The following is a 14,414-nucleotide window of genomic DNA, read 5'->3' as shown; positions in this document are numbered from 1 at the left end:
TTGTCCAGTTGGCTTAGGGTCATTGCAGTGGAGAAGTGAAGAAGTAATCAGACGTGGGATCTATCTGGGAGATGGTACTGGCTGAATGTTCTAATGATCTGGGTGTGGAGTGTGAAGGGCAGAGAGGAATCAAGGATACCACTTAGGCTTGGACCTAAGTGGTACCAGAATAGTGGCACCAGATCCTGAGAAGGGGAAATTGGAGAGGAATAGGTGTGTGACACATTACGTTTGAGATGCTTATTAGAAACCCAAGAGATACTGAGTTGGATATATGAGCCTAGAAGTCAGGGGAGACATGTTTGGGAGTCTCTAGTATATAGATGTTATGGGATTGTATGAAATCACACATTTGGAGTTCAGTGAGAGAAAGAGTGAGAGACGATCAGAGAGAAAAGAGGAGTTAAAAGCGTGGTGACCTGGAAGCCAAGTGGGAAAAGTAGTTCAGCTACTCACAGAATGAGCAGCTGTGCAGAGTGCTGCTGAGAGTTGGAGTAAAGTGAATCAGGCCATTGACATTGGTTTTGGCAAAGGGTAGTGACGTTGGTAAGAGTAGTTTCAGTGAACTGGCAAGAAGGAAGACCTGCTCAGAATAGGTTGGTTAGGAAAACGGGATGCAAAGTGGAGAAGGTGAGCAGTGCCAGCTCACCAGGAGGAATTTTGCTCTGAAAGCAGTAGGTAGATGGGATCTGGGACTGGATACATAGTGGGTCCAGGGAAAGAGTTATTTTTAGATTTCTGATATCAAGGCATATATGTATGGAAATAGGAAATGTGAAATAGTTTATAATTTTATGATTTCACTTTTGTTTGGTGTCTTTGTTTTGTGTTCTATCCTCTTGATTATAAGAACTCAGTGAATTTCACCTGTAGTTTCTGGACTTTAGTGTTTAGCTATCCCTGCCGTAAAGTAGCTAAAATTTGTCTTATGCCACATAAAGTAAAACCTTCATTAATTTTGACTCAAGGAAAAGAAAAACTGTGTCCAAATTCTTGAAAATATGGGATGTAAAAAATATGAATGTGCCATTTTATTTCTTGAAAATGGAATACAAATCAATAAATATTTCAGTGTAATGATGATTTCCATGTACACGAGTAGTTCCTGTTAATTGCAAAAATCTTGAAAATGTAGAGATGGACAAAGAAGAAAAATACATCATTTATTTTTGACTATTTTGGCTTTTTTCTATTTTAATACACATTTACACATATCCTTTCATTTGTTTATTTTAATAAATCAGGAATCCAAGGATAGATGTTTAATAAACTTTTAAAATTAACCATATTAAGCATGTTCAATATTCTTCTCCAATATGATTTTTTAATAGTTGTACAGATTTCCCTTAAAGGGATGAACCATTATTTATTCAATCAATTCTTTATTGTAAGATGTTTACATTGTTTCTACAAATAATTTAAAAGTTATGTTGTATATTTAAAACCACAGGCATACACATCTCCGCATATTTATACACACAAATGCATATGCGTGCATAAAAACACACATATACATATGAACTCAGAAATTATATACTGAGCTAAATGCCCCATTAAAATAAGACACTCCATCCCCACCCCTTTCGGGTGACAAGCCAGGGCCTGCTGATGCTATGTTCACTGCATGTAAACCATGCATGCTATGTGGATGTGTCTGGATTGTTCTATTTCAAAATTAATAAATTTACTGAATTTGCATGCACATTTACATAAAGTTCCATGCATATGTCATTGATTTTTGCATACAAAATCTGTATGCATTTTCCAAGTAGTTCTCTGCAAAATACTTTTTCTGCTTGGTACTCATGAAAACAGTGGGTGGGCTTCAAATAAGTCTGGGAAATGCTAGGTTGAATAAAGTTAAGCTGTCTTTTTTATAGCAGGAATTCATATTTATCGAAATAACATCATTTACTGATTTCTAGTTTTTACCACGTGGGGAGAAGGTGGTAATGATTCCTATGGTAAAGTACAGGAGTGGAACCAGTATTTTGCTTCTGTAATCAGCCTTTGAATAAGGACACTTTTTAGGCAGTTGAAAGAATAGGATATGCTAAAAATTCATTTTGACTTTATTTAGACTATCATGGAAGGGGGAGGATGGTATAGCTCAGTGGTAGAGTGCATGGTTAGCATGCAGGAGGTCCTGGGTTCAATCCCCAGTACTTCTATTGAAATAAGTCAATAAATAAACCTAACTACTTCTCCACAAAACAAAAATGAAAAAGCAGACAATAAATAAAGGCTATCATGAAAATCACTTGACTTAAAAGTGTTCTCTTTTTTTCTTAAGTGAAGCCTGATCCACCATCAGGTTTGCATATGGAAATCACGGACACTGGTGATTTAAAGATTTCTTGGTCCAGCCCAATATCAGTACCATTTCAACTTCGGTATCAAGTGAAATATTCAGAGAATTCTACAACAAATATGAGAAAAGTAAGTATACTTTGATAAATAAAATGAAAAGTTGAGAAGCAATTAAAGGGAAAGTGAGGACCCCCACCCCCCACCCCAGGTCCCATAGAAAATGCCCTGGGGACATCAAGTGTTCCTGCTACTTCTAGTGCTGAATCAGTCATAATTTAATATTATACCACTGGCTTTCATTTAAGATCAGCATAGGAAATGAGCATAATATAGCATTTCTGGATCTTCTGTAAAATGATTTTAGAAAAATTGTCTGATATTACTCACTGTCTCTTAAATGTGGATCCATGTTATATGTTGAGGAGCATGACAAATTCCTCCCAGAAGTTAGTGCCAGGAAAAGTTCCTCTTCCAAAGTTTATGTATATTAGGTTAAACTCTCTCTCTCTTTCTCTCTTTCTGCCTCCCTCCCTCTCTCCTTTCTCTTCCCCTCTCACTTTCAGACACACACACACACACACACACACACACCCCTAAATGGCTACTGGAAGTCCAGACACAGAATTGTGGAATTGATCATTATAAAGTTTTCACATAAAGACCTTCTCTGGTTTCTGATTTTACGTGCCATCCTTACTTTTTTCTTACTACTCAATATATTTGTTTACATGCAAGTGCATGCATTTGTACTGTATAGTGTGTCAAATCCTTTTTTCATTCTTTCAGTAAGTGCTGAGCACCTACTGGGTGCCAAGAACTCAGGATATATTGGGATAGTAGAACAGGATAAGGGGGTCCGGGAATGCGAGTGGGAGATGGTGGAATATAATATTAAATGGAGGCCGGGGAAGAGCTCATGGAGAAGGTGACATCTGAGCAAGGATTTGAAGGAGGTGGTGATGTAGATATCTGGGGGAATTGGGTTGTTAGTAGAGAAAACAGTGATTCAGAGGCCTTAAGCTGGATGAGCAGCTGGAGGCCAGGGCAGTGAGCGGTTGGTCAGAGAGGGGCGGGGGAAGGAGGCGCTCACAAAGAGCCCTGTGGGCCATGAAAAACTTTGGCACTTTAACTTGTGAAACTAACTGTTATGTAATTTAAGTGGGGAAAAAAAATAACCTGTTCTTTTGGATCTGGGCTAATTTTTGAAGACTTTATATTCGTAAAGAGCAGAATGGGAATCCGGTGTCATGTGTGGAATAAGCTGTTAAGGCTTCTCTGGGCTTCAGCTTTCTCATTGGTAAATGGAGATAGGAGGATTTGAAATCTAGGTGACCTGATAGTATATAATGCATTCCTAATGCTTTTCACTGCTTCTAGCCTATAGCGCCCCACAGTCAATGGGCCAGGAAGTTCAATAGCTTCGGGGCACATCACTGCTTGTTTTACGCAGATAGGTCTCTCAGATATCTTCCCTCTAGCTTATAAACTGTATTTTGATTCACTGTAGTTTATCATCAGACTTGGGTCCTTAAAATTATTCATGCCCTGCTTCGTGATGCTTTCCTCCAGGAACGTTTATGGTTCTCTGCACATTCTACCGTGTGTGTGATAGCTGTCAGCAGTGGCTTGAAGCTTCCCACTGACGTTGCTGTCCCTCTCAGATCCTGAAACGTCAATATTCGTTATCATTCAGTTAAAAATATTTGTTGATTATCATTGTGACTTTTTTCCTTGGACTCACAGGCAATTTAAACTTTTATTGACTGATGTCAATCAAACATTTGTCGTTGGGTTATTGAGCTCTGTGTAATTCCACGATGGGCCAGCTGGCTACTCTGTAAGATTTTAATTCTTTGTAATTAGTTGAGACCTGCTTGCGATCAATTTTGGTTAAGGTTTCACATTGATCTGATGTGCTGATGCTTTCAAATGGTATTTAACAGGCTGATGAGACTGTCTCAGCTACTTCTCTGCTAGTAGACAGTGCGCTCCCTGGGTCTTCCTATGAGGTTCAGGTGAGGGGCAAGAGACTGGATGGCCCAGGAATCTGGAGTGACTGGAGTACACCGCTTACCTTTACCACACAAGGTAGGTTTTGTAAGTCACTTCTGTTGACAGCAGAATATGGTTCCTGAATTTGCCTTTGGCACATTATAAGCATCTTAAATTTTGTGGCAGTAAACCAAAAGGAGCAACACCATATTACTTTTTAAGTGAAAGTCTGAAAACGTTAACCTGTTGGTGGCAGCCTGTGTAAGAGCGCCCACGTCTGTGTGCATCCGTGGGGGTATCACGCTGAATTATTCTTTCTTACCCAAAAGATAGAGTTAGTATAAAAGTTCCAAATTTACAAATTCAGGACACTACTTTTATTGATGGATGTTTCCTGAATTTGTACTTGAAAATCAGATATATTTATTTGGCATAGATTTTAACTATTAAAATTTATTTGAATATTACGTATTATATAATTAAACAATTCTTTTCACTCCAGTTGCTTGCTCTTGAGAGTTTTCACTTTCAGTTCTCATATTTTTAAAGTTATCTTTAAATATCAGAAAAACTGCAGTCTATTCACAACTTCCTTGTGAGCTGAGGCGCAGGGTTTTATATAGAGGCCCAGGAGTCCAGCAGTCCCATCCCTGGCACAAGCTAGGGAGGGACTGTAAGAAGACACCTCATGATCCTTTGACTAGTTGTCCGATCTGTCAAATGGGCAGAATTACTCTGCTCTGTCAAATGGGCAGACACACTCAGGTTGATTTTGGATGTATGGAGATAGCAAGTACCATGTAAAACACTAAGCAGATATGCAACACATTGAATGAAATAAATTTACTTGTTGATTACTTACTATTTAAAAAGCATTGATTATTAAAAAGTAAGTAGTAGAGTGGTTTAAGAGCATGGACTTTGGAGTCCCAGAAGTTTACAGGGATCCTGGCACCATTTGGAAAGTTGTCTTAATCTTTCTATGCCTCAATTTCCTCATCTGTAAAACAGGGGCTTTTTAATATGGGTAGAATGAAATAATGCACATAAAGGGCTTACTGCAGTGCCTGACCCTTAGTACGCACTCAGGAAATAGTAGATCATAGTTTATAACTATCATAGTTTATAAATCCACAATTTCAATATTAAAAATCTCAAAGTCTAATGAAGGCGAGAGATTGACAAGGTACGTAAATAATTGCTTAGCACAAGTAAGGTGGTGAGAAGAGCTGAACTAAGGGCTAAGCACCAGAAAGAATTAATGCTCACTGGCAAAGTCAGGGACCTTGTGTAAGCAGACTTAGAAGACAGGAATTTGTCATCTCTAGTCCTCAAATAATTAGAGTATCATGATATGTGTCGTATGATGCTGAAAATTCAAATTTTGTTCTATCTTCAATTATAGATCATTGATTAATAAGTGTTAATGACCAGCTGTGAAGTAGATAGAGAGGAATGAATTAACAGCATAAAATTTCAGTGAATGTCCTGTGAAGGTTTTTACATAGTGGGATGGGGTGAAATGGGTGGCAGAGGAGGGAAGTTTGACAAAGGGAGGAGAGGCAACAGCCCCTGCTCCCCGTCTGAGTGGCCTGTGCTTTGCACATTTATTTAACCATCTGGTGAAATGTTTCTCTTCCACACAAAAATGGCTTTATCCTTTACTGTTTTAGTTCTTAATTAGATCTGAGGCCCTACCCTCTCTGAAGAAAAAGGAAATTCTAAAGGAATCGTTGTTTTTAAGTTTGCTGACGTTCAGGTTATACATTTATACCGTTCTAGAATGTGATTCTTAGTAATGTTATATATTCATTGGATTAAGATGAAAATTTGATCCAGTATAATATAATAGCTACTTGTGTTATATAGTTCACATAAAATTTTGTTTTGGTTTGTTCAACTTAGGTTTTTAGACCTTTGGATGGACGTATTTTTAGCTCTATTCTACTTTATGCAAATCCTTTCATACTTCTATTACTTTCCTAGTTCATGTCAATATCTGTAGGATTAAATTTGCTTGGCTTCTTAATATGTTACACAAAAGTTTTATGCTTTCATGTAAAATATAATCAGACTTATTAATATATCTGATAAAGTACATATAGACATGTATATGCCCATCCATAGGCAAATATTTATTGTTTTGTGTACACAAAGTTTTAATACAGGCATGTTTTGTTGAAAAAGCTTTGCCAACTTATTTACTTGTACAATATCCAACAACGTTACCATTAACAGTTAGCCTTTTACTTGTTTGACACAGGTGTGTCTCTCTAGTGACTTGAGACATCCCAAACAGGAAAATCTGAAAATAAGTGAAAAGTAAATCCAGACAGTGAGTAAATAGCTGCCCCAAAGGGCAGAGTTTGTTCATTTAGCAATGTGTGTAAAGTTAAGCTTAGTAATTTAGCAAGCTTGGATAGCTTAGGTGCTGCTGAGTGGTACTAAGTGATTAGTAAGGGAAAGACAGAAACTTGCCAAATAGAAAGTAGACTAGGACACCAAGAGTGGGAGGAAAGCTTACACCCTTCAGTATCTCCCAGGCACGTTTCTCTATTACAGTATTGTCTGCTGTGATGGTGTAATGTGTACTGAATCACAGATAAAAGGTATAAGTAGGTTGATCATTCCCTGTTGAGTAATAATAATAATAATGACAATTATTGGGTGCTTCCTGTGTTTCAGACACTGTTCTAAGTGCTTTGCATATATTATCATTTTATCCTTTCAAAAACCCAGTGAAATAGGTACTGCTGTTCCTCTTTAATAGACAAAGAAGTGGAGAATTAGATAGGCTTAAGTAACTTGTAAAAGTTGACACAATTAGAAAGTAGCCTGATTCCAAAGTTCATGTTTGTAACCACTAATAAGGCAGTTAAGTACATAAATGTATAATTATGCAAGGTTTCTTTCTGGTGGCACTAAAAATTGGTACTCAAAGCTAGTAAGTAGTCAGCTTAATTACATAGAGCATTTTAGTGGAACACCTCATTTCCTTTATGATTTCTGGTAAATGATGTTTCAGTGTTGCTTAGATTTTTTATTTTTAGGTTTAGATTTGCTGATGTCGTTTGCGGGAACTTACACATTTTACAGTGCTTACCATACTTGAGGCTTATTCCCTGAAAGGTGTGCAACACCAAAGTGTCTCCAGACACAGGAAATTCCTATTCTTGTGTAAAGAAATTTAACTCCTTCTCCCTTAAATCTAGTTACTTAATGTTATTGGGTTCCCTTCTAGGTGCTGTAAAGGCATCCACCAAAGAGAAACATTCTGTAAGACTGAGGCATTAATTCATTTAGAATGAATTAGCATATCTGCCTTATCATTTCAAACACTTGGGGTTTTTTGTTTTGTTTTAATTTTTATTTTACATGCTTTTTTTTTTTTTCCTGGATAGATTTTGAAGAGTTTGATAGATCTCCTGATTGCAATGATTTTTTTTTTTAATTGAGGTACTGGGGATTGAACTAAGCTAAGCATGTGCTCTACCACTGAACTGTTTCCTTCCTCCCTGTTTTTTGTTTGTTTGTTTTTTTAAAAAGAGGTTACCGATATATTGCTGCAGACAGAATGCTAATTCTCAGTACCTTTGTAACTACTGCTTTTTCTTCATTAATATAATAAAGCTGTAACCTACCAAATGTACAATTAGTGGAGCATTGACTATTCCTAGTCCAGGAATTCTTATGGATTCTTTTGAAATGAATTGAATATGTTCCTTCTCTGTAGCCGTTGGGATATCCAGGACTTCTAGAGGAAAACCCAGGACCTTGCCAGAATTTATGATGTGCAAGAATATTGCAATTAGGTTATGCTACACAGTGAAAACAACTTTAGAAGTGCTGAATTCTTGTACTACCTTAGTTACCTGCATTCGTGTTGCTGGGAAAGAGGAGAAACAGATATTAGATAATTTTTACATTTCTTATACAGCTCTTTTACCAAGTTAGAGAAAATATTTTTTTCTTAAAGAAAAATCGGTAGTCTGCTTCAAGAATTAAAAAAAATATATTTTCTGGAGCTGTAATAAAGAAACATATTTAAAATTTTAGATAAAATAACTTTAAAGTGTTTTGATTTGTGATTTATGTTCTTTTGAGTAATTCACTAATATTTATCAATAGAATTTCCCTTTTAAATAAAATTCATTAATATAGATCTTGTAACGGTATTGATACTTGGTCATGAGAAGAAAATCATTGTCTTCTTATTTTACAAATTAAATATTGTGTAGTATCTCAGAATAAAAGATATATTTAGGTCAAGACTGCAAACTCGGACGGAGAAGATGGCGGAGTAGAAGGACGCTCGCAGGTCACCCTCTCCCACAAATACACCAAGACCCACATCTACAGACCCACTCAGCCGACCAGAGCACCTGTGGAACTCTGACAGAACATCACCCTCTTCAAAAGATAAAGACACCAAAAATCTGGTAGGAGAAAAGGAAAAAAGAAAGAACAGAAGGCAAAGCAGCGCGGGACGGGTCCCGCGGGGAGGGAGTGGCAAAGGAGGACTGGCGCTCGCTCTCTGGGTCTCCCCTCTCCAACTGAGAGGCCAGCGGGACGGAGGGGGAGCCTCCGAGGCTCGGATCTGTACAGAGCAGCCCTTCACTAACAGAACTAAGTTAAACGGGCACAGAGCGTCCCCCCGACACCCAGCCTGAGACGCGGGCCGGCAGCGGCGGGCAGGGCCAGGCTGCACAAGCCGGGCGGAGGACGGAAGTGGCTGCACGGAGGCAGCCCCGGGGGAACGCAAGGGGCTGCGTGCCGTGGCTGTGGGTGCACAGGGCAGAACAACCTGGACCCTCCATAAAAAGCAAGGTTGATGTGCTCTCGGGGGAAGGGTGCACACCCCCATCTCTGAAAACCCGCGGAAAGTTTTCGGGGGAAGAGAGGCGGGGCTCAGGCACAGCTGCCATATCCTCCGCGCTGAGCACTCAGGCGGGGGTGGGGGCGAAACCTGCATCTGCACCGAAGGGCTTAGCAGCCTCAAAGGCCAGACTGAGACTGGCCTGCAGCCCGGGGCAGATAGGATCCTTCCATCCTGGTCCCTCAGAGAACTTGCTCCACAAAGACAAACAAGGAGCTGGGTTCTGGCTCGGAGCAGGGACAGGGCTGTCCCTCGGTCTTCCCCGAGCCCACCTGCAGAGCGCCGACCAGGGCGGAGTGCGCAGCCGCACAGAGAGAGGAACTACCGGCGGCGCAGGTAGAGGGAGAGCGGCCCCCCCCCACCTTTCGGGCAGGAACACAGCCCCTGACCGAGGTGCTGGGAGGGGGGCACGACCCGCCCTCCTCCCCGGCCAGTCTGCAACATCTGACTGCGGCATCCGGCGGGGCAGCGACCCGCCCACCCACAGCAGAGAGCTGCACCTGACCCAGTGTTAGGAGGAGGCACGATCTGCTTGCCGACAGGTGCTGGGAGCAGCACAGAAGAGGGCGCCAACAGAGGGCCTCTGAAAACAGCAAGCTGAGCTTCCAAAACAGGACGAAGACAGAAAGACTTCACATTAAAAGCACACAGACTCCAGGAGAACACCGACAAATCCCCCCCCCCTTTTTTTTTTAAATCTGTTTTTACCTGTTCTATTTTCTATTACTCTCTTAATCTTTACTTCTTAATTCATTTCTATTTCTCTTGGGTTTTGATGTCCTGCTATTGATTAGACACAGGTTTCAAATACATCTATTCATCCCCCCCCCTTTTTTTGTAAAGTTTTTAAAAGGACGTCTCAACCCGATTAATACTCTGCTTCAACTCACTCTTCTATTATTCATTATACACTGTTTTCAAACCCTCTTTCTCCCTTCTTTTAAAATTCTTTCTCTCTCTCTCTTATTTTTTTTTCTTTTTTTCCTAAGTTCTATTCCTAAATAGGCATCAGATAGATAAAATCCTTAAGGACCAAAATAAACAACTGATACTCCATAAACCACAGTGCCAAAGAGGTATGAGCAAGATGAAGAAGCAGAAAAACCTTTCCCAATTAAAAGAACAAGAGAAATCCCCTGAAAGAAAGATCAACGAAATAGACATCGATAGCCTACTAGATCAAGATTTCAAAAAAGGAGTGATCGAATTGCTGAAGGAATTAAAAGAGATAGTGTTTAGAGATATAAAATATGTCAAAAATGAAATTTGAAGCTATAAAGAAGAGCCAAGTAGAATGGGTAAACTCATTGACAGAGATGAGGAATGATCTAATAGCTGTGCAAAGCCGACTAGATAATGCAGAGGAACGGATTAGTGATCTAGAAGACAGGGCAATAGAAAGCACCCATTCAGAAGAACTACAAGATAAGCAAATAAAAAATAATGAAAATAGCATAAGGGACCTATGGGATAATATAAAGCGTCCCAATCTTCACATAATAGGGGTCCCAGAAGGAGAAGAAAGATCAAAGGGGATTGAAAAGGTTTTTGAAGAAATCATGACCAAAAACTTCCCAAACTTAAAGAAGGAATCAGATATCCAAGTACAGGAAGCTCAGAGGGTCCCAAACAGGAAGAACCCAAATAGACCCACACCAAGACATATCATAATCAAGATGTCCAGAGTCAAGGATAAAGAAATGATTCTAAAGGCAGCAAGAGAAAAGCAAAGAGTAAGTTACAAGGGAACCCCCATAAGGCTCTCAGCTGATTTCTCTACACAAACACTACAGGCCAGAAGGGAGTGGCAAGATATATTCAAAGCCCTGAATGAAAAAAAGATGCAGCCTAGGATCCTTTATCCAGCAAGGCTATCCTTGAGGATAGAAGGAGAAATAAAGAGTTTCACAGACAAAAAAAAGCTGCAGGAGTTTAGCAACACTAAACCCATGCTAAAAGAAATATTGAAAGGGCTATTCTAAATAGAAAAGCAGCAGGATGCTACAGAAATGAGAAACACACAACTGGAAAGGTGATAACTCATGAATTACAAATAAAGTAAACATGAAATTATAAAAGAAGACATACAAATCACTGAGAGTGGGAGAGGGAGGCAGGGAAATATAGAATATTTTTTCTTTCTTTTTTAAATTTTTTTAACAGTAGGATAGGTTTGAGATCATGTTACTATCAGTTCAATAAAAACAGTTATAGTAATGGGTTGATAGATTTACAAAAAAGGGTAACCACAAGCCAAAAATTTACAAAGGAGTCACAAAAATTAAATAAAATCCATGATAATACAAAGGAAAATTACCAAACCACAAAAGGAAGAAGAAGGGAACAAAGAGGATATACCAATTCAACTGCAAAGATAAGTTCAAAATGGCAATAAACACACATCTATCATTAATTACTGTAAATGTTAATGGACTAAATGCTCCAGTCAAAAGACACAGAGTGGCAGACTGGATAATAAAGCAAGAACCTTCAATATGCTGCATACAAGAGACCCACTTTAGGGAGAAGGACACATATAGATTGAGAGTGAAAGGATGGAAAAGGATATTCCATGCAAATGGAAAAGCCAAAAAATCAGGTGTTGCAGTACTGATTTCAGACAAAATAGACTTTAAAACAAAGGCCATAAAGAAAGATAAAGAAGGACATTTTATAATGATTAAAGGAGTGATACATGATGAGGATATTACACTCGTTAATATATATGCACCCAATATAGGAGCACCTAAGTACATACAAGAATTACTAACAGAGATAAAGGGGGATATTGATGGGAATACAATCATAGTTGGAGATTTTAACACTGCATTAACATCACTAGACAGATCTTCCAGACAGAAAATAAACAAGGCAACAGAGAAATTAAATACTACAATAGAAAAACTAGATTTGGTGGATATTTTCAGAGCATTACACCCCCCAAAAATAGGATATACATTCTTTTCAAGTGCACATGGAACATTTTCCAGGATCGATCATGTACTTGGGCACAAAAGAAACCTCAACAATTTTAAGAAGATAGAAATTATCTCAAGCATCTTTACTGACCACAATGCCATGAAACTGGAAATCAACAACAGAGAAACAAAGGAGAAAAAAAGGAAAGCATGGAGATTAAACAATATGTTATTGAAAAAACAATGGATCAATGAGGAAATCAAAGCTGAAATTAAAAAATACCTTGAGACAAATGATAATGAAAGCACAACCACTCAAAACCTATGGGACACAGCAAAGGCAGTGCTAAGAGGGAAGTTTATAGCGATACAGGCCTTCCTCAAAAAAGAAGAACAATCTCAAATAAACAATTTAACCCACTACCTGAATGAATTAGAAAAAGAAGAACAAAAAGCCCCAAAAAGCAGCAGAAGGAAGGAAATAATAAAGATCAGAGAGGAATTAAATACAATAGAGATTAACAAGACCATAGAAAAAATCAACCAAACCAAAAGCTGGTTTTTTGAAAAAGTAAATAAAATCGACAAAACCTCTGGCCAAACTCACAAAGAAGAAAAAAGAGAGAGCACAAATTAGCAAAATAAGAAAGGAAAATGGAGAAACTACAACAAACAAAATAGAAATACAGAATATCATACGAGAATATTATGAAAAACTATATGGAACCAAACTGGATAACCTAGAGGAGATGGACAAGTTTCTGGAAACATATTGTCCACCAAAACTGAATCAAGAAGAATCTGAACACTTGAACAATCCGATCACTAGAAAGGAAATAGAAATAGCAATTAAAAACCTCCCTACAAATAAAAGTCCAGGACCGGACGGCTTCACCGGGGAATTCTACCAAATATACAAAGAAGAACTCATACCAGTCCTTCTCAAACTCTTCCAGACGATTGAAAAGGAGGGAATACTCCCAAACTCATTCTATGAAGCCACCATCACCCTGATACCAAAACCAGGCAAAGACACTACAAAAAAAAGAGAATTATAGGCCAATATCACTGATGAACATAGATGCCAAATTCCTCACCAAAATTTTAGCAAATAGAATCCAACAACACATAAAAAAAGATTATACATCATGACCAAGTGGGTTCATCCCAGGGACACAAGGCTGGTTCAACATATGCAAATCAATCAATGTAATACATCACATCAACAAGAGAAAGGACAAAAACCACATGATCATCTCAATCGATGCAGAAAAAGCATTTGATAAAATTCAACACCCATTTATGATAAAAACTTGCCAAAGTGGGTATAGAGGGAACATATCTCAACATAATAAAAGCTATATATGACAGACCTACAGCCAGCATAGTACTCAACGGTGAAAAACTCAAAAGCTTCCCACTAAAATCTGGGACAAGACAAGGATGCCCACTATCACCACTCCTATTCAACATAGTCCTGGAAGTCCTAGCCACAGCAGTCAGGCAAGAGAAAGAAATAAAAGGGATCCAAATTGGAAAAGAAGAGGTAAAAGTGTCATTATATGCTGATGACATGTTACCATGTATAGAAAACCCTAAAAGGTCCACACAAAAGCTACTAGAGCTGATTGAAGAATTCAGCAAGGTAGCAGGTTACAAAATTAACGTTCAAAAATCAGTTGCATTTCTTTACACTAACGATAAATCAACAGAAGAAGAAAGTAAAGAAACAATCCCCTTTAAAATAGCACCCAAAGTAATAAAATATCTGGGAATAAATCTAACCAAGGAGATGAAAGAATTATACACAGAAAACTATAAACCATTGAGGAAGGAAATTAAAGAAGACTTTAAAAAATGGAAAGATATTCCATGCTCTTGGATTGGAAAAATCAGTATTGTTAAAATGGTCACACTGCCCAAGGCAATCTACAGATTTAATGCAATCCCTATCAAATTACCCAGGACATATTTCACAGAACTGGAAAAAATCATAATAAAATTCATATGGAACCATCAAAGACCTAGAATTGCCAAAGCATTACTGAAGAGAAAAAAAGAGGCTGGAGGAATAACTCTCCCAGACTTCAGACAATACTATAGAGCTACAGTCATCAAGACAGCATGGTATTGGTACAAAAACAGACATATGGACCAATGGAACAGAACAGAGAGCCCAGAAATGAACCCACAAACTTTTGGTCAACTCATCTTCGACAAAGGAGGCAAGAATATACATTGGAATAAAGACAGTCTCTTCAGCAAATGGTGTTGGGAAAACTGGACAGCAGCATGTAAAACAATGAAGCTAGAACACT

The 14,414-nt window shown here is 38.4% G+C and overlaps 1 protein-coding gene across 6 annotated transcripts in view; it reads left to right on the top strand.

The window, feature by feature from the left end:
- LEPR (leptin receptor) overlaps nucleotides 1-14,414 on the top strand; it is a 94,063-nt gene that overhangs the window by 43,607 nt on the left and 36,042 nt on the right. For all 6 annotated transcript variants that reach the window (XR_012511185.1, XR_012511184.1, XR_006722673.2 and 3 more), the window contains exons 6-7: nucleotides 2,294-2,439; nucleotides 4,254-4,398. Coding sequence is in view for 2 of the 6 variants with exons in the window: in XM_074376321.1 (XP_074232422.1) it covers nucleotides 2,294-2,439; nucleotides 4,254-4,398 (291 nt within the window). In the remaining 4 variants the exon portion in view is untranslated. The remainder of the gene's footprint in view (nucleotides 1-2,293; nucleotides 2,440-4,253; nucleotides 4,399-14,414) is intronic.

The sequence above is a fragment of the Camelus bactrianus genome, chromosome 13, assembly GCF_048773025.1.
Source record: "Camelus bactrianus isolate YW-2024 breed Bactrian camel chromosome 13, ASM4877302v1, whole genome shotgun sequence".
NCBI lineage: Eukaryota > Metazoa > Chordata > Mammalia > Artiodactyla > Camelidae > Camelus > Camelus bactrianus.
This window is presented reverse-complemented; position numbering and strand designations above follow the sequence as displayed.